General features: G+C 49.5%; 2 protein-coding genes across 2 annotated transcripts; one reads left to right on the forward strand and one right to left on the reverse strand.

Annotated features, from left to right (window-relative positions):
* Positions 1–344: 344 nt before the first annotated feature.
* LOC139048709 (uncharacterized) lies at positions 345–5,751 on the forward strand. Its single transcript, XM_070523205.1, has 5 exons — positions 345–688; positions 1,533–1,648; positions 2,081–2,283; positions 4,381–4,487; positions 5,634–5,751. Exons 1-5 carry the CDS (start codon positions 345–347, stop codon positions 5,749–5,751), a joined length of 888 nt encoding a protein of 295 aa, XP_070379306.1.
* A 7,375-nt stretch (positions 5,752–13,126) lies between these two features.
* LOC139048609 (uncharacterized) lies at positions 13,127–16,081 on the reverse strand. Its single transcript, XM_070523032.1, has 4 exons — positions 15,764–16,081; positions 15,035–15,181; positions 14,693–14,767; positions 13,127–14,428 (listed from the first exon to the last, which is right to left on the reverse strand). The coding sequence occupies exons 1-4, from the start codon at positions 15,963–15,965 to the stop codon at positions 13,317–13,319; spliced, it is 1,536 nt and encodes a 511-aa protein (XP_070379133.1). The 5' UTR covers positions 15,966–16,081; the 3' UTR covers positions 13,127–13,316.
* Between the last annotated feature and the right edge of the window lie 3,013 nt (positions 16,082–19,094).

Here is a 19,094-nt window from a genome sequence, read left to right on the forward strand (position 1 = left end):
TTACGGCGTGCCCGCTGAAGCAAACACCCGTGTCGTCTGCTTGTCGTCTGCTTTGAGCGGGTGCCGCCGGAGTGAGCGCCGGGCGCTGCTTTTTTTTTTCCGCTGCTGCTTCTACGACGCGCCGCATGGTGCCGCCACTGCATAGGGTAGCGTCGGCGCATGCAATAATCCGCCTTTTGCGATGCATTGTGGCGCCACTGTGCGGTGGCCACGAGAAACGATTTGGCAGGCGCCGCTCTCGCCGCGACAGACAGCCGCCGCACGCGAGACACGTATGCAAGCAAGCAGCGTGCGAGTGAAAACCGCAACAACGTGTGCGCACAGTTTGTCGCCGTCCGCTAGCCATGGAGCCCGCTGGTGACTGCTTTGTACCTGGAGGTTTCTTCAGTGTGACGAACGGCTGGAAAAAGCGCTTCGGCAACGTCAAAATACCCACGGAAGCGCAGCTCGAAGAACACATGGTGTCGAGCGGAGCGCGCTTCGCGCGACAGCAAATGAAAGGAACGATGTTCCAAGAAGAAGGATACGTGCGCAACGTCATGTACAACGACGTGTCAGCAGAATCCACGTGCGGACTTTTGCGTAGTATCTGCCTACCGTCAATGAAAGGCGGCTATTACATCGTGCACGCCGCGATTTCCAAGGCGTCGGGCTCCATCCTGGCTGGTCATTGCCTCTGCCCCGCAGGGTGAGCAAGCTTTCTATTCTACATCTGGAGCGCGACCTGCATGAACCGCGTGCAGGACATTGAAGTCTGATGGGTTAAATTTTGGAATTCATAACTATACCGGCCCTGCCATTTTGGGCTAGCTGTTTGCTTATATAAAGGTACGGTTGCTTAAATGTTGAACAAATACACATACTGTAAATGAAGAAAGCGGGGAGTTCTTGTTTTTGCGCATTTGCATGTATACCGATCAACACGGTCGTGCAGCATACTTGTCTGCGACCGCACACAGCCTTGGATTGCCGGTATCACACAGTACAGTCGCCCAAATCTTTAACTGGTGTGCGGGAGCGGCGACTTTTCCGTGCGTCAGCGCCGTTTGACGGGGCGAGGGAGGCTAAGCGCATGCGGACAAAGCGCGCTCAGCTGGGCCCATCGTCTACTAGGCTGTTTCCAGCCTCGCCCCGTCAAACGGCGCTGACGCACGGAAAAGTCGCCGCTCCCGCACACCAGTTAAAGATTTGGGCGACTGTACACTATTTAGAGGCATATAACGAGAATGACTTCCAAGTTTGGCTGTTTACTATAAAACCGCTAGTTGTACCTAACTTCGTGCCGGCATAGCTGTCTGACAAGCCGCATCGCATCGTTCAATGGTGCTGTTAATGTGTGCACATGGTGTTACAAGGCCAACGCGCGAGTGGTGGTGTGCGGCTCATGTCTGAGATTGGCGCATGTATTTCACGTTGAGTGACGTGAACTTAAACCCGTTCTTTCGAATTCATAAACACTTGATCCCATCTTTTCCTTGATGAATACCTGTTGAGCATGAAAACTCATCTCCTCTTCCATTTTATTCTTGCAGCCTGAGCGGCACATGCCAACATTTTGTTGGATTAATCCTTCATGCCATTCACTTGGCGCAAAAGGATGCGGCAACGTGCACGGAAGTTCCATGTGCTTGGATTGTTCCTGCCCAAGGTAAGAATGCTACTACTTAGCAAGCATTAGTTAACATAGGAGGCGGCAAAAGTGCCTAAAAAATCTGTGATCACACTTCCGGCCCCTTTCTGCAAACGGTTCTTTGTGGCACCGTGTTGACCATTTAACGTGTTGTAAAATTGTTTGCATTCGTGGTAGCAGCTGTTGAATATCAACTCATTCACACAGCTACATTGTTTACAGCGTACATGAGTATTGGTATGTGGACAAATATAGGCTACTGGTTTTAATTAAGAACACATATTGGTGTCGCTTCAAAAATTCTTAACTACAAGACCTGCATAGAGAAAAAATAATCCCAAACTGCAACATTTAATTTTCTTACAATGGATGTGGTCGTTGGCTAAACATCACAGGAAGCACTTAAAATTTCGTTATTGTACTTGTACAAACAAAACTTTTTTTTTTCAGTCAAAAAGCATGAGCCACCTCTGCCTCTGCAAGACATCACTTTTCACACAAGGAAACATGAAGGTGCGAAAAGGCGGCGGTTTGATCCACTGCCAGGGCTCTCACCGAGTGACCCATCTCTGCTTGCTGCCGATCTCGAAAAGGTGGCAGCAAACTGCCTGCTTCTCCGTTATATGAGCAAAGAAAACTCAGGAGAATCACTTGTAAGTGCTACACTTAACTCTGCATGCTTGTGATCTGTTAAAATAAGAGTTAGCAGTGTTCCATCAGCATGTGACGACAGACAGGAACAGTTTGAGAGCCCCTTTTACTGTGCTTTTATGCGAAGTACAGTTTGCATCAGTATAACACTAATGTCAGTAGTGTTTATATATGGTGACTTTGTTTTATGCGAAGCATATTACGAGAGCTCAACCCAGCTCCTCAGGCGCGGCGGTGTCGCCTTCAATACCACGTGACACCGTGACGTCACGACAGAGGTGAAACGGGGCTCCAACTCGCGCCGTCGCTCGCAGCGGTATATAAGCAGCTGCGCTTGCCTGTGCTAGACACTCACGAGGTGAGATGCTTCCTGGAGGCAGAGCTGCTCGTTGGAATGAGAAGCGAAGGTTGCGGCGTGCTACAGAAACTGATTTTCTAGGTGGATTTGCTCAACTCTTGCAAGGTGGGCTGGGTGGGAATCGAACCAGGGTCTCCGGAGTGTGAGACGGAGACGCTGCCACTGAGCCACGAGTACGATGCTTGAAAGCGGTACAAAAGCGCCTCTAGTGAATGCGGTGTTGCCTTAGAAACGAGCTGTTTCTAAGGCTCAGGCGTGCGTCGCTTGCTCAGGCGCACATTTCGTTGCCGCGCCGAACGCTGCGTTGCTCGACGCTCACCGCGTTCAATGCGGGGCGCGTAGTCGCTGCTCCGTAGCCCATTGTCTTACATCCCTTGGCGGGTCGACGGGAACGCTGTCGCGTTCCACTCTTGAAGGCGAAGCAGAGTAACGCATGAGTTGTTTCTTCGTCTAGCCGAACCAAATATAGCCAAGCAACAGCAGTTCACCAGGCTAAACAGTGGTTCAACAACTAAAATAAAGGCTAGTATGCTTCGCATCCTGGGCTTAACCTTAGCTAAGCCACAGCCATTTTTTTATCTCACTAAACAATCTGCAAGCTTAGCAATGAGATGATGCAGCAAACCTGTGATGTAAGTCTTGGTTAATTGAGGCAACTAAACCTCTTTAAAGCCAAAGTTATTTTAAAAATTCTGGCAGAACCTATCTCGTGATGACTGAAATAATGCGAGAGCATTCATGCACATGCACACTGTTAAACTGACACAAACATCTGTTCAACTTCCATTCTATAGCGTGTCTTGTCCATGACAGCAGTAAGGGACTGTGAATTCCAAAGTGTGATACATTTAAGGGCTTTCAAATGCTGTGTGCCTTTACAAAAGACAAGACCTTTGACGCCTCCTGTAATACTGTAGGTATCAAGTCGGTGATGAACTCCCCAGTGCCTGCTTCATAACTTCTTATAGCCACATGTGATTCACATAATTATCATGCGAGACTGTCCAATCACCTGCAACTTATGCAGCAAAGCATGTGAGTATAGCATGCTGGGCAAGTCTTATTAAATTATCTGTACATAGTTTCCTTAGTTACGTGTATTAAGTGTCCCTTGATTTCTCATACCATGCTTTATAGCTGAATGGAATAACTTCTCTACACAGAGCTGCTGAACCTAATTTTAAAGAATTTTAAATCTTGCGTTGGCATATCTGATGTGCATTGATTACTGTTTACCTCTACGTATGGCTTGAGTTTTTTCTATCCCCTTCTGCAACATGCACATTATTGCACTTTCATATTTACATTTGCTCTTGATTTACAGCACATGTTAGCACGAGTTCATGTCACTGCATCTGAATGTTTTTTTTTTTTAATTTCCTAATGCTAGTAAGCTTGTAGTTTGCTTACTTTCAAAACTGTTCTTTGCTCACCCTGAAAGAAGGCATTTAGAGTACGAATAAATAAAATGTGAAAAATGATTCAGAAGTACAATACTTAGTTTGCTTGTTTAACAACCATGCGCAATAAGGCATGCCAGGTATGAGACCACAATCTGAACCTATTTTGTTGCGCTTCTCACCACTGGCGCAATATGATGCTGTCAAAGACCTGTTTACAAAATCCTCAAATCTTTACTATGCTGCTTCGTATATTTCAAGCTGCACTACTATTCAAGGTAGTCACTAAGCTAACATTTGCATGTTATCTGCGCTGTCTAATGTAAAGCACTATATTCCAGGATGAACACAGTCCCAGTGAAGTGGCACCAGAAGCTTCAGACACTCCACTGGTCCCAGACATTGAAGACATCCACAGTGAGACCTGTCAAAGACTCATACAAGAGAGGTTTGATGGTAAGAAAGTCCACTTCCTTGTTTATTACTTTTTTCGCAACTTTTTGTCTTGGCACGTGTCATTCTGAGGCTGTCTCATTTATATAAGAATGCCCACCTATGTCTCTGGGCATCACCTTCACAAGTATCCCACTGAGCAGCAGATAATGCAGCAGTCAGTTTTAGACTTAGTGTCTTGTCGTTTCTTAACTTTTACAGGGCTGTCGCATAACTCGATGTGTGTGAGCACCCACAGGGTCCTCAAACATATCTGCTTCATCTATGGCATGTTTGTGAAGCACTGTGTGAATGTATAATGGATGTACCTTTAGCATGAGTCCATCACCTGGATTCATGCACGGCATTTGTCATATATATGTGTTGACTGTGTTTTAGCAGAGCATGGAATTGAAAGCATGCACATTTGTCTTGCTCTTCTTGTTTTTAGGCATGTTTAAATACTTGCAATACTGAACCAACTCTACGATTTAGCTATGTTGACCAGCATAATTAGCGAAAAAAAATAAAACATAATGAGCACATGCAAGTTACAAGCTGCAGAAAAATTCTTATGTCACTGTGAAAGTAAGCTGTACAATTTTGTAGGAGATTAGTATCTACCTACATTTTAATCGTTGCAATATGCAGTTGTGTCATTTGACACAACCTAAGTACTTTAGCCTCTTTGAGTAGGCCTGTAGGGGTTTCTTTGTAGGAGTAAATAAAAGCTAACCTAATGGTATTAAGTTTCTGACAAGTGATTCAACATAAAAGAAAGTAAGGCGTGCAAACACCAACAAGAGAACTAGACAACATGGCATTTACTTAGTTTGGTTCTCTTGTATCCATGTTTGCATGCGTTACTTTCTTTTAGTGCGATTCGCTACCAACTAGCTGAACTTTCTCTCATTTTAAGCTTCATTTCTAGTACACTTAGCTCCTATCTGCAGCGTTTGTGTTGTCTGGTTCTCTTGTGTCCATGTTTGCACCCCTTCCTTCCACGATGAATCCCCACCAAATAGCTCAACATTGCCATGACAAGTGATGCTTTGTTGACGTCATGCTACTTCTCATTGCTTTAATACAATGTAATGCTTGCTGTACGACTTGTAAAACGGATTCTAAACCTATAAATTAACAATACTGTTTTTTTTTGCAGCTATACAGGCCCTCTCGGTGGACAGCAGAGCAGTTGTTCTCGAGTCGACGATTGGACAGGCTGCAAATCCAACCTGGCACATGGAGCGGATTGGTCGGCTAACTGCCTCAATGTTTAAAAGAATTGTGCGGTGCCGGAAACCTGACAGTATTGTTAAAGAAATACTTTACCCGCGGAGCTATAAAACTGAAGCCATGCACTATGGAAATGTGCACGAGCCAGATGCCGTTCAGGCATATGAACAGCTAATGGCCTGCATGGATAAGTCCATAACTGTGGGATATACAGGCCTGCACGTGCATGCTGAGCATCCCTTTATTGCTGCATCCCCAGATAGACTGGTATTTGAGGGCAGTGACATGGGGCTGCTAGAAGTTAAATGCCCGTTTTCTTTCAAAGGAAAAAGTATCGAAGAAGCTGCAGCTTCTCCAAAGTTTTGTTGTAGGGCAACAGGTAATGAAATTACATTGAAAAGGGAGCACGAATACTATTACCAGTTGCAGGGCCAAATGGCAGTGACAGGACTTAGCTGGTGCGACTTCGTTGTGTGGACTAATGCAGCATCCATTGCATCCTCCTTACACGTCGAAAGGATTTTCTTTGATGAGGCCATGTGGTCCCAGGAAATATTGCCAGCACTACTGAATTTCTATAGGAATGCTGTGCTAGCTGAGGAGCTGACCCAGCGAATTAGAAGAGGGCTTCCCCTGTATAGTTCTGCCAGGTATGTTGGCACTGCCAAAAGGAATCTGAAAACCTGCAGAAAGCAGGAGCCCCCTACTGCAAAAATAATGCTACGGGGTAGTATTCCCACTGACGAAGAGCCGCGCAGGAAGAAGACGAAGACGACGATTGGAAGCTAGCGCGGGCTGTTGCCTCTTGGTCAACTGCGGCGTATTGCCTTGTAAATATACTTGTAAATAGCTTTTCGTCGGTGTCTTCCTACGTAACATATTTGGTGGAGGTGGACGTTCCCTGTACCTCGTCACGGAGCTTCGCAGTGGACGGTCCGTCGAGCCTACCTTCATGGCTCCCGGCGACGCCAACCCGACTCCACCGGCTCCGACACCTGCTGCCACTTCGACGACCTACATCACCCTCTCCGCTCCCCGTGATCCTGGCGTATTCTCGGCAAAAGATGGGGAAGACGTCGAGGACTGGATCAGCCTTTACGAGCACGTCAGCCGCAATAACCGGTGGGACCCAACTATCATGCTCGCCAACGTCGTCTTTTACCTCGGTGGCACACCTCGAGTTTGGTATCGGACGCACGAAGATGAGCTGACCAGTTGGGATTCGCTTAAGCAAAAGCTTCGAGACTTGTTCGGCAACCCCTACGGTCACCAACTTGCCGCGCAGAAGGCGCTTTCCAGTCGTGTGCAGACGTCAACGGAGCCCTACGTCACGTACATTCAGGACGTCTTGGCTCTATGCCGCAAAGTTGACGCACACATGACTGAGTCCGACAAGGTCTCCCACATCCTCAAAGGCATTGCCGATGACGCCTTCAACTTGCTCGTGTTTAACAACGTCGCGACGGTGGATGCAGTTATAAAAGAGTGCCGCCGCCTGGAATTCGCTAAAAGCCGCCGTATCGACCAACAGTTTGCCCGTCTGCCCAACACCCCAGCGACATCTTCCTGTGCCGACGCTCCTCGTCCCAACAACACTGGCGATGTTACCAGGATTGTCCGGCGTGAGATCGAGGCCGCCTATCCGGCTGCGTTCGACTCCAGCCCCTCCAATGCACCTGCAGTCACTGTTTCCCTGATCCAGGCAGTTGTCCGCCAGGAGTTCGCCAACATGGGTATTCACACAATCTGCTCGGCCCATCGCCCTGATCCCCACCCGGCATCTTCGATTCCACCCCGTCCCGCACCTTCTTACCCTCCACATTTCCGCAACCCCTCTGAATGGCGCACTGCAGACGACAAGCCAATTTGTTTTCACTGCCATCGAATTGGGCACATTTCTCGGCACTGCCGCAGTCGCTGGAGTTCCCTGAACCAGTCCACATATAAATCGAGGGTTCGACGGAAGCCCGTCTGGTCGGGATGAAGCATTGAAGTAAAACGAAGGACACCGACCAACATAGAAGTGCTAAAAAATGAAAAAATCTAAAAGACGTTTCGGCTTTGCTACGGAAGCCTTGTTCACAATGGTATGACGGAAGGTTCATGGAAGCTTATGTATGCTTTAGAACGTGACGTAAGCAGCGCGTGTATGACGGGGGGAGGGTCCCCTCATTTCGATTAAGCGTGTGACGTGTTTTTTGTATCTCCAGTGACTCCAGATACAGACGCGATTTGTGGTTTCTTTCTTGGCCGATAATTCTCGAGCGATCCCAGTCGATATTGTGGCCCGTTGCCAAAAAACACGTCACACGCTTAATCGAAATGAGGGGACCCTCCCCCCGTCATACACGCGCTGCTTACGTCACGTTCTAAAGCATACATAAGCTTCCATGAACCTTCCGTCATACCATTGTGAACAAGGCTTCCGTAGCGAAGCCGAAACGTCTTTTAGATTTTTTCATTTTTTAGCACTTCTATGTTGGTCGGTGTCCTTCGTTTTACTTCTTCAGTCTACATATACTGCCTACTCTCGCCCCTCAGGTGGCCTTTCTCGTCCCTATGCTGCCCGCTCAGATAATGCCGCCACCGATTCTCCTGCGCCGAACCGACCCTATTCTCGTTCGCCTTCGCCCCAACGACGACAATCTCGCTCTCCCCAGCCCCGTCGTTCCTATTCGCCGACTCTCTTCGGACGCCGCTCCCAGCCGGAAAACTAGACGATGCAGCGCCTCGAGGTGACACTGCATTGCTCCCTACGCCGCCAAATCCTCTCCTGACGTTGCCCACCCATCTGAACCTTCTTGACGTGCAAGTCGACGGTGTTCCTGTATCAGCTCTCATAGACACTGGGGCGCATTTGTCGGTAATGAGCGCGGATCTTCGTAACCGGCTGAGGAAAATAATCACGCCCGCCACGACGCCTGTTGTCCGTATCGCCGATGGCGGAACAGCCCCCGTAATTGGTATGTGTGCCGCCCGCGTCTCCTTCGCCGATCGCTCCACTACCGTGCTATTCACAGTCATCGCTCACTGTCCCCACGACATCATCCTCGGCTTCCTCTCCGCACATTCTGCTCTCATCGATTGCTCCGCCAGTACTCTCCGCCTCCGAGACATATCGCTGCGAGTACTCATCGAGCGTCTGCGCTCTGCACCTACCGACGCATCCGTTCTCCAGGGCGGCATTCTGTACCGAAGGAGCTTCCTCCCTGACGGCCCTGATCTTCTTCTTGTCGTGCCACAACATCTACGACAGACTGTGCTCTTTCAGATGCATGACACACCCACTGCAGGACATCTTGGCGTAACCCGCACGTACGACCGCGTCCGCCGCCGCTTCTATTGGCCTGGTCTTGCTCGCTCCGTCCGACGCTATGTTGCTGCCTGTGATCCCTGCCAGCGTCGGAAAACGCCTCAGGTGCTACCTTCCGGTCATCTCCAGCCGATCGCCGTCCCTGTGGAACCGTTTTTTCGTGTTGGATTAGACCTCCTCGGTCCCTTTCCCACGTCATCCTCTGAGAACAAATGGGTAGCCGTCGCAACTGATTACGCCACCCGATACGCTATCACGCGAGCTCTACCTACCAGTTGCGCCACTGACGTCGCGGACTTTCTCTTGCCTGACATTATCTTAGTGCATGGCGCCCCGTGACAGCTGCTTACTGACCACGGTCGTAACTTCCTCTCGAAAGTTGTCGCCGACATTGTGCGTTCCTGCTCTATTCAACACAAGCTGACTACCTCATACCATCCTCAAACCAATGGCCTGACAGAGCGCTTAAACCGTACCCTTACCGACATGCTGTCCAAGTACGTTTCGAAGGACCACCACGACTGGGACGTTGCCCTTCCTTACGTCACCTTTGCTTACAATTCTTCCCGGCACGACACCGCCGGATTTTCTCCATTTTATCTACTCTACGGTCGCGAACCGACCTTGCCCCTTGACACGGTACTTCCTCCTGCTGCGACCTCAACAACCGAGTATGCGCGCGACGCCATCGCCCTCGCCGATCATGCACGCCAGCTTGCCCGTGCTCGACTGACGGACTCGCAAACCAAGCAGCAGCGTCAGTACAACGCCCGCCACCGTGACGTACAGTTTTCGCCTGGTGCACTCGTGCTCCTGTGGTCGCCCTGTCGTCACGTTGGACTTTCCGAAAAGCTCCTTTCGCGATACACAGGGCCCTACCGCGTGCTTCGCCAGGTGACGCCTGTGACTTATGAAATTGCTCCTCTGAGCTCAACCTCGTGATCTACTCTGGCGTCCAGTGATGTCGTGCACGTCAGTAGGCTCAAGAGCTACTACACTGCTTCCGAGTCCAGCCTTTAGTCGCTCCGGGACGGCGCTTTTGCCGCCGGGGGTAATGCTACGGGGTAGTATTCCCACTGACGAAGAGCCGCGCAGGAAGAAGACGAAGATTGGAAGCTAGCGCGGGCTGTTGCCTCTTGGTCAACTGCGGCGTATTGCCTTGTAAATATACTTGTAAATAGCTTTTCGTCGGTGTCTTCCTACGTAACAATATGTACACCACAAAGAGAATGAAGTCATTGTCAAGGAGGTGGGACAAAACAATGGCCTGATACGGAAGGGCGTATGTGAGTCGGCTAATTACGAATGCGTGAACCAGGCTGATGGTCTCTCCCTTAGTTAGGCCGTCTCTGCTTCTTGCCACTCTCCTTATCATTCTGGCCACGTTTCCTGTGACCGCCTTTAGTTTTTGTAGGGTGTGAGATGTTCCAGCATTCTGCTGTATCCACATCCCCAATATTGTGAGTGTCTCCACTTCACGAATAGGCACCCCGTCGAGAGTCAAAGTGAGCGGCACCCAGTCCTCCTTTCTTGCGTACTTCGCACGCACCCGAATGAATTCCGATTTTTCGGGTGCGCATGCCATGTCCGCCGCCCTCGCGTATTCCACGACTGCGTCTATGGCCTTTTGAAGGGTTTCTTGCTTGTCCCCGTAGGACCCCTGGTGAGCCCAGAACGTGATATCATCGGCATATATCGCACAACCGAGATTCGGGTGCTTATCTAGCTCCAGGGCTAGCTTTCTCATCCCTACATTGAATAGCAGTGGAGAGAGTATAGCTCCCTGGGGGGACCTCTGTCGGGACAGTTGAAGGTGTCGGACCTCGTGGAGCCTAATCCGATTGTGGCCGTGCGGTGGCTGAGGAACGAGCGCACGTAGTTATAAATTCGCGATCCACAGTTCACCGCGAATAGCGTGGTGGGAGATGCTGTCGAAGGCCTTTTTGATGTCCAATGCCAGTACAAATTTATCTTCCGACCCTCTGTTGGGGTGCAGGACCTCGTGCTTTAGTAGTAGAAAAATGTCCTGTGCTGACACGTGGGCTCGGAAACCGAACATGTTGGAGGGGAACATGTTGTTTAGCTCTATGTGGTTCGAGAGCCGGACCTGCACAACCTTTTCAAAGAGTTTCCCCGCGCACGACGTTAGGGAGATGGGTCGAAGGTTGTTGATGTTACGAGGCTTACCTGGTTTTGGAATAAGAATAATTTTTGCTTCCTTCCATTCTTTTGGAAGGACGCCGTCCTCTGTCCAGACCGTGTCGTTAAAGAATTTGGTCAAGCTCTTTAGCGTGTCATCACTTAGATTGCGAATCATTGCGTTCGTGACCTGATCTACCCCTGGGGTTGTGTTTTTCTTGAAGGAGTGTGCCGCTGCGTAAACCTTCAAAGGTTACGGGGGCGTCCAGTTCCGGTTGGTCCTGACCTTCGTAAACGGGTTTGGTGGATTGCCCGGTCGGTACAGTACCTACGTATATCTCTTTAATTTTGTCTATGATGTCAGCTTCCCGACCTTCAAACTCGTTTTCAAGCAGCTTAAGTGTGCGATTCGCGACTGTTTTTGTTCCTCCCGGGTCAATCATACTTCGAAGAATGCGCCATGTTTTCTTTGTAGTCAACGTGCCCCGAAGCGAGTCGCTGAACTGACACCAATTGCTGTCGCTTAGCTTTTGTGCGTATTCGTTAGCTTCCTGCGCTAGCTGAGCTATCCGTATCCTGAGTTTACGATTAAGCTTCTGCCTTTTCCACCTTTTTGTGAGGCCTCTCCGGGCTTCCCAGAGATGCAACAGGTGATGATCCACGGCTGGAGCCTCCGTTGTCGTTTCAATTGTTTTGGTGACCCTAGAGTGAATAACTCGGATCTGCTCGGCCCATTCTCCTACGTCTGTTATGCTGCCGATTGTTTTCTGTTTTTCACGAAATTTGGTCCAGTCGGATAGCCTTGCCTTGCCAATAGCTCTTCGAATCCTGGCTGCATTAACCGATATGCTTAAGATATAGTGATCACTTCCTAGGTTTTCACCTAGGTTCGTCCATCGCGTCTCACTTTCGTTGTTGGTGAACGTGAGGTCGGGGGAAGTGTCCTGGGACACACTGTTCCCGATTCGCGTTGGGAGATCCGGTTGAGTTAGCTGAAAAAGTCCGTAGCGCGTTAAAGTCGCCTAACAATATTAATTTGTCCCTACCTTGAGCGAGTCGCACTGGGTGGCCACCACGTTTCCAAAATCCGCCTGTTGTTCTCTGGGAGAACTATAAACGCTGACAATAATTGTTTTAGGTTTGCCCCTTTTCTGCGGCCAAATCGTGATTATCTGGTGCTGAATAGGTTCCCGGAAAAAATAATTTACGCTAATCGCGACATCCTTCTTGGCAAAGGTGGCTACTTGAGGGTAGTCAGGGTAAGCATAAAGCTCGTAGCCTTTGAGTTTTTGATTTTGTTTCCCTATTTCCTGAATACAGATAACGTCGGGAGGGATTGGCGCCGATTCTATGTAGTGCGTGAAATTAGCCAATTTAGTGCATAGCGTGCAGCAATTCCATTGCCAGATTTCAATGTGTCCGCTCTTTGTGTTGCTTGCCATATTATCCATGGATATTACTGTCGCTATCAGTGTGCTCTATAGCTTTCGGAGTCCTGGTAGGAGCTCCCGGACTTTGACTGACCCTCTTTCGGGGGACGGCTGCGGCTTTTGTTTGCACATCTTCTACCATTCGTTTGAGTTTGTGTAGCTCTGCGAACATTAGTTGCGTGTTTTGTGCTAACTGTTGCAGCGTTAACGAATGAGTGCTGGACGCGGTACTTTGTTGCAGTGATGTTTGTGGTGGTGATTTGGAAGTGTGGTCCGCAATTTGTGTGATGTTTGTGGTGGTGATTTGGAAGTGTGGTCCGCAATTTGTATGGGTTGCTGTGATGTGCTGTTGTTTGCCGTGCGCTTAAAAGCTTCAAACTCGGCTCGTAGCTCGGCTAAACTGTTTCGAAGTATTTTGTTTTCTATGGCAAAATGAAAAGAAATAGCATGGCCTAAGCAAATTGTGTAGCATTGGTGATAACTATAGCCGTTACGTCTATAGACATAACAAAATAAATGTGCAGTGTACATGGAAGATAACTGAAAAAGCAGTATCATTTATTCAGAGATGGAAAATACAAATTTCCTCAGAAGGTAGCACAGTAGACAGCGTCGTCGTAAGTACACGTGATATAGTATGAGAGTACACTGTTGTTACACAGTCTGGTCTCTTCTGGTCATAAGCATGGTAAAGGAGGCTCACTTGAAGTAGAGATGTGCGAGCTGGCTACTTGTTCTCATTATTGACTGAAATGATTGGCTGTAGAAAATTGCACAAAAAGGCGCAAGTCCTAAAAATGCTGTCAATAATGTCGAGCATGTTGATTGGCAGTGGTTTGTCTAAAAAATGAAATTCTTTGATACGTCTTATGACTCGCTCAACATGGATCCTAGCGCCAGCTATTTTTCGGGTGGCAATCACGTCACTAGCTGACAATTGGTTCCCCATTTTAAATGGTGGCATGTGGATTTGAATAGATGGTGGAAAAACGCCCTCCAACCTAAAGCCTTTGTCAACCATGACACCGTCCCCCGCATCTAATAAACCCAGTAGGCCCGATTTTTCGACAACTTCGCTATCACTAACATGCCCACCCCACAAATCTGGCACAAATGAAACGTAGCCATCTGGTGTTACCCCAACAAGTGCTTTGAACGTGTTATAATGCTTGTACGAGGAGAAAGTATGCCTCTGTGCCTGTAGTTTTGAAGGTCTTTGGATTCTCACCTCTGTGCAATCAAGGATGACTCTAGTGTTTGAGAAGTCGCTGAATGCCATTGGCATGTGCCTTTTGATCTCTGCTAATGTGGGAAACCTTGTCAATGCTGAGAGCTCTTTATCAAGAAAAATTACCCATGTACAAAAGATGCGACTAAGGCATGACTGAGAAATTCCAAAGATTCGAGCCACTTCCTTGGCACAAACACCAGTCCTGAGCCTATACAGCACCATGAAAAGTTCTTCGCGCTTGGAGAGCTGTCTTTCCTTTGCTTGTGTTTTTCCTCCATCCCAATAAACCATGCGTTCTGCATTTTTTTCAATGTGCTTAAAGAGTGCTTCAAACTGTTCCTTACTTTGCAGTCCTGTATAAAACTTAAAAGACGATTTGTGAATAGTATCCACAGAAAACGTGCAGCGTTTTAGCTTTCTGCATTGCAGTTCTAGGTCCCTGACTTTCCGTTGTAATGCCACATTTTCAGTTAATAGGTGGTCAGTGTTCTCCTCTCTGCTTAAGGGCGTTGGCTCTAGGACCTCCTGTGGCTCAGTGAGCATTGGGGATGTTGCAAGCAGCAAGAGTGCATCAGCTGCTCCTTCCTCGTCGAATGAAGAGTCTGCACCTGCATTTGCATCAACAAATGCAATAAAGTGACGCTATTGCTTTAGACACAATTCATTGAACACTGACATTTACTCTGAGCATTCGCACTTTGTGCGGAGTGCACTACTCTAATGACCTGGTCACCTGAAAGCAAATTATGGATAATTCATATGTCGCAAACGTGCAAGACTCGCAATGAGCAACATAAGGTGAGCCTCAGAAAACATTTCCAGCTGCATAATGTGACAGTGTGCTTGCCATTAGTTCAAAAGCCACTGCTCACCCTGAACACAGGACGTGTCTGGTTCTCCATCACTGTGGCCTTTACAAGTTCCTCCTTGACCTGAAACCTCTGTACCTGTGACGTAAAGTGAGTAATAAAATAGTATGAGTACACACAAAAACGCATGACTCGGATAGGGCATGAAGTGTAGTTCTTAGGGCAAATATCACGTTTCACCACTGCATATATTCCTTTATAGTGTGCCATAGTGCTTGGCGTACATACACAGGTAATGGGGAGGCCAACAGAATGTCAGTTCGCATACGTGTTTTACCCACATAAAGTATATGTACACCTACAAAAATGCCAGAAAATGGCCAGTATGCCCAGAACCGGTGATACCTGCTGTTGGTGGAGCGCCTTTTTTCCTCTTGGAACGCGCCGCGGTACGAACATGGCGGTCGACCGCGTCCTTCTTTCTGAACTGGTCTGTATACACGAACAGCGTCGGTATGAAGTCCGGATGTCTGGGTGACAGTGAAGGTGCCCCTGGAATGTGTCCGTTACACAATAAGACGCGCCACTCGACTCCAGAAAGCGCAGCACGGGAAAATGAGCCATAGTACAAACCGTACAACATCGCTAAACGAACATAAGCTTTCTTCAAGAAATATTACTATACTCGGTGTCGACAAGAATGATGAAACGACAAATAGCAGCGATTGCTAACTAGCACCATCAGCTACTTAAACAGTGCACGCCGTTTCCAAATCTGCCCGGCAGTGCAGGCGCGCTTGGCTCCAACGGATAACTACGCCGACATCACGAGCACTCGCTGAACGCTTATGAAGTAGTAAAAGTGTGCACGGTGTAAAGTTGCTAAAGACTGCGTTCTAGCGGCGGCCGCACAGAGGTGACAGCAAAAAAACAAAGTAAAGCACAACGCGGCGGCCGCACAGAGATGACGACAAAAAAGAATAAAAAAAAATAAAGCACCGCGTTTCACTCGGCCGGCTCGCGCGAGCAAGAGATCGTTTGTTTCGCAAGCTCAAACACATTTGCGTCTTTCTCGAGATTATTCGTATGAGTCAGTAACGACAAAAACAGAGAACTACGTATGTGGATGCATACCTGTCACAAAGTGCTTCCCGCAGAGTCGAGATGCTGCTGACGGCTGCCATGGACGCCCTTGCGCATCTTGCCGCTTCACAGCCCTAATCCAGGCTTCACGGCGCTGTCGATCTCGTTTTACCGACGGAAATCGGAAAAACCGCACTGTCCTGCTGGGACTGTCACGTGAACTGCAGCCGTACGCGACACACGACATTGGCATCGCGCCAAATTTCGATGTCAATATGTTAGGAAGGCCTGCCGTGCGCGCGGCAGCGAGAATAGCGCAGCTGAGAATGCCCCGGCCGTCCGCCGTCTGCTCTAGCGCCTGCCAAATCGCTTCGCTCCTCAGCCGCTAGGGCACTGCGCATGCGCAGTTCGGCGTCGCAAAAGGCGGATTGTGACTTTATCTGGTCGCCCGCGCTCGCTCGCGCTGACGGGAGTTTCACCTCCTATGTCTTACTCCGTGCCCGAGGGTTAGCTTGGCCTCCCACGTTTCGAGTAGGTCGTTTGCTTCTATTGCTCGTTTTGCGTGCGTCTGTGGTTGCATTCCGCTGCCTTCCTGCCACGGGCATTCCAGGAGCGAGTGTGCCAGAGTGTCGGGTACGTTGCAGAGTGGGCGGCGGTAGCCGTAGAGCGTCGGGTAGAGGCGATGCATTATCATTCCGTGCGTGTACGTATTACTTTGCAGGCGTATGAGGATCAGGCTTTCTTCTCTGTCGAGTTTAGGGTGCAGTGGAGGATACACTCGACGCTCGAGCCTGTAATGTTGCAATATGGCCGAATAGTTGGTGGGTACGGCCTGCGCCTCTTCTGTCGCGGGTCCGAGAGCGCGTGGGGAGAGGGGAGCCCGGCTGACATGCTCGCGGGCAGCGGCGTGGGCCGCTTCGTTCCCCTCTAGTCCCTCGTGTCCGGGTACCTACGTTACGGAGGTGTACAGGAGCGGAGTGCTTCGTCTTTTTAGTATCTTGAGTGCATCGGCCGAGATGCGGTCCCTCAAGAAGTTTCTGCAGGCGGCCTGAGATTCGGTGAATATAACCGCAGAGTCTGTGCATGTAGTGGTGGCGAAAGCGATTGCCGGTCTACTGCCGTTTCCGGGTTGCGTGCCTTGATGGTTGCCGATGCTAGCTCGGAGCCTTGGGAGTCTACGACGCTGAGAGCGTACGCGTTTCGATGCGGATACTTGGCCGCGTCGGTGTAGCGGGCATTCGGGTCATGCTTGAAGCTTCGTTTGATGGCGTTGGTTCTAGCCTGTCTTCTACTTTTGTGATAGATGGGATGCATGTTGCGCGGGACATGTGCGATGCAAATGCACTCTCGAACGTCCGGTGGTATTCGCTCTTTCTTGTCTGTGTCTGCGACATACGACTCGCTGTAGTTTAGGTGTCGCAGTACTGATCTCCCTGTGGGCGTGAGCTTGAGTCGTTCTAGCTGGCTGTTCTTGTGCGCTTCGGCGAGCTCTTACCACGTGTTGTGGACGCCCATCTTAAGGAGACGTGATGTAGAGGCCATGGCGGGGAATCCCAGGGCGACCTTGATTACCTTCCTTATCATGATGTTGAGCTTTTCTATTTCACCGTTCTTCAAAGCCAGGTACCGCATGCCGCATGTGATGCGGCTGGTGAGCAGTGCTTGTATTATGCTTAGAGTGTCTTGCTCTTTCAGCCCGCTTCTTTGGCTTGAGATCCTCTTGATAAGGTGCGTGAGTTGCGAAAGGGTGCGTTCTAGTCTCGGTAGGCTTGCAGCTCCCGATCCGTCTTTGTGGATGTGGAGTCCAAGTATTCGCATGGTGTCGACTTTCGGGATTGTTGTCCCGTTGAGTGTGATGGTGGGGTCGGGCTCTTTGTAGTTGGGTGGTCGGCCTCTCGTTCTTGCTTTCAGGACCAGGTGCTCAGACTTCTCTGGGGTGCAGCGGAGACCGCAGTTTCGGAGATAGCTTTCGATGGTGTCGACGGCTCCTTGTAAGCTACTTTTTTGCCTTCCAACGTTCGTAGCTCTGGTCCACAGCGTGACGTCATCAGCATACATCGCGTGACGCAGTTCTGGTATGGTCTCGAGGAGTGGGCGTAGCTTGATCGTAGCTACGTTGAAGAGTAGCGGCGAAATGACCGACCCTTGCGGGGTGCCTCTGTTTGGAAAAAGGAAGCTTTCACTGCGGATGTTGCAGATTCCGACTGTTGCCGTGCGGTCCATCAGAAAGTTTCTGACGTATGCGTAGGTCCTAGTGCCGCAGCCGGTGTCTTCGAGATTGGTGAGGATCGCGTCGTGGCTAACGTTATCAAAGGCTCCCTTGACGTCTACTGCCACTATGGAGTATTTGCTTCGATTGTTTAGGTGATCTAGAAGGCCTTCTTTTAGTTGTAAAAGCACGTCCTGTACTGAGAGGTGCTGCCTGAAGCCGAACATGGTGTCTGGTAGGTGGCCGTTGTCTTCCAGGTACTGAGTAATGCGATCGTGAACCATATGTTCGAAAAGCTTGCCCGCGCACGAGGTGAGGGAAATTGGGCGTAGGTTCTCCAACCTGAGAAGTTTGTTGGGCTTGGGGATCATGGTGATGTCCGAGTGTTTCCACACAGCAGGCAGTTCTCCTTTTTCCCAGCACTCATTGTAGTAACGGAGGAGAGCCTCGGTGGCCTGCGGCGGTAGGTTGCGTAGGTGTTTGTTAAGGATCCGGTCTTTACCAGGGCTAGTATTTCTAGTCAGCTTGGATAGGGCTACGTGGATTTCGGCCTGCGTGAAGAGTCGGTCGAGTTCTGGATTCGGTTTTCCAGAGTATTCTTTGCAGCGAGTTGACGCGGTAGAGGGTGCGTCTCCGCATAGTTTCTTTTGTAGTTCTCGCAGAAGGTGTTCTTCTGATCCGGCGTGGTTGTGGATAAGACTGTGAAGATGTTGCTTCTGTTTCGTTTTGGTGGGTTCAGTGGCCAGGAGTGCGCGTAGGAGGTGTCAGGTCCTCTTCGTGCTCAGAGCCCCTGTAGCTTGTCACAGAAAGCGTGCCAGTTCTGCCTGGCGAGGTGGTCCGCATAGTCTTGAGCCTGCTTGGTAAGGAGAGCGATACGTGTTTTCAGCTTTCTGTTAAACTTCTAGTCGCTTCCATCTCTTCAGGAGGCCACGTCTTGCCTCCCAGAGATGGGGGAGGTGCGCGTCGACCGCGGGTGTATCGGCATCGACTTGTAGGATCTTGGTGTAACGTTCTGCTGTGTCTAATACATTTTTGAGCCACTCGTCAATGTCAGTTATGCTTGCTCCGGAATCTAGCTTGTCCCTAAAGGATTTCCATTCGTTTAGCCGTGCAATTCCGGTCTTGTTCTGTTTACGGGTGTGTGCTACATCTAATTGGAGGATATGGTGATCG

The sequence above is a fragment of the Dermacentor albipictus genome, chromosome 8 (genome assembly GCF_038994185.2).
Source record: "Dermacentor albipictus isolate Rhodes 1998 colony chromosome 8, USDA_Dalb.pri_finalv2, whole genome shotgun sequence".
NCBI classification, from domain to species: domain Eukaryota; kingdom Metazoa; phylum Arthropoda; class Arachnida; order Ixodida; family Ixodidae; genus Dermacentor; species Dermacentor albipictus.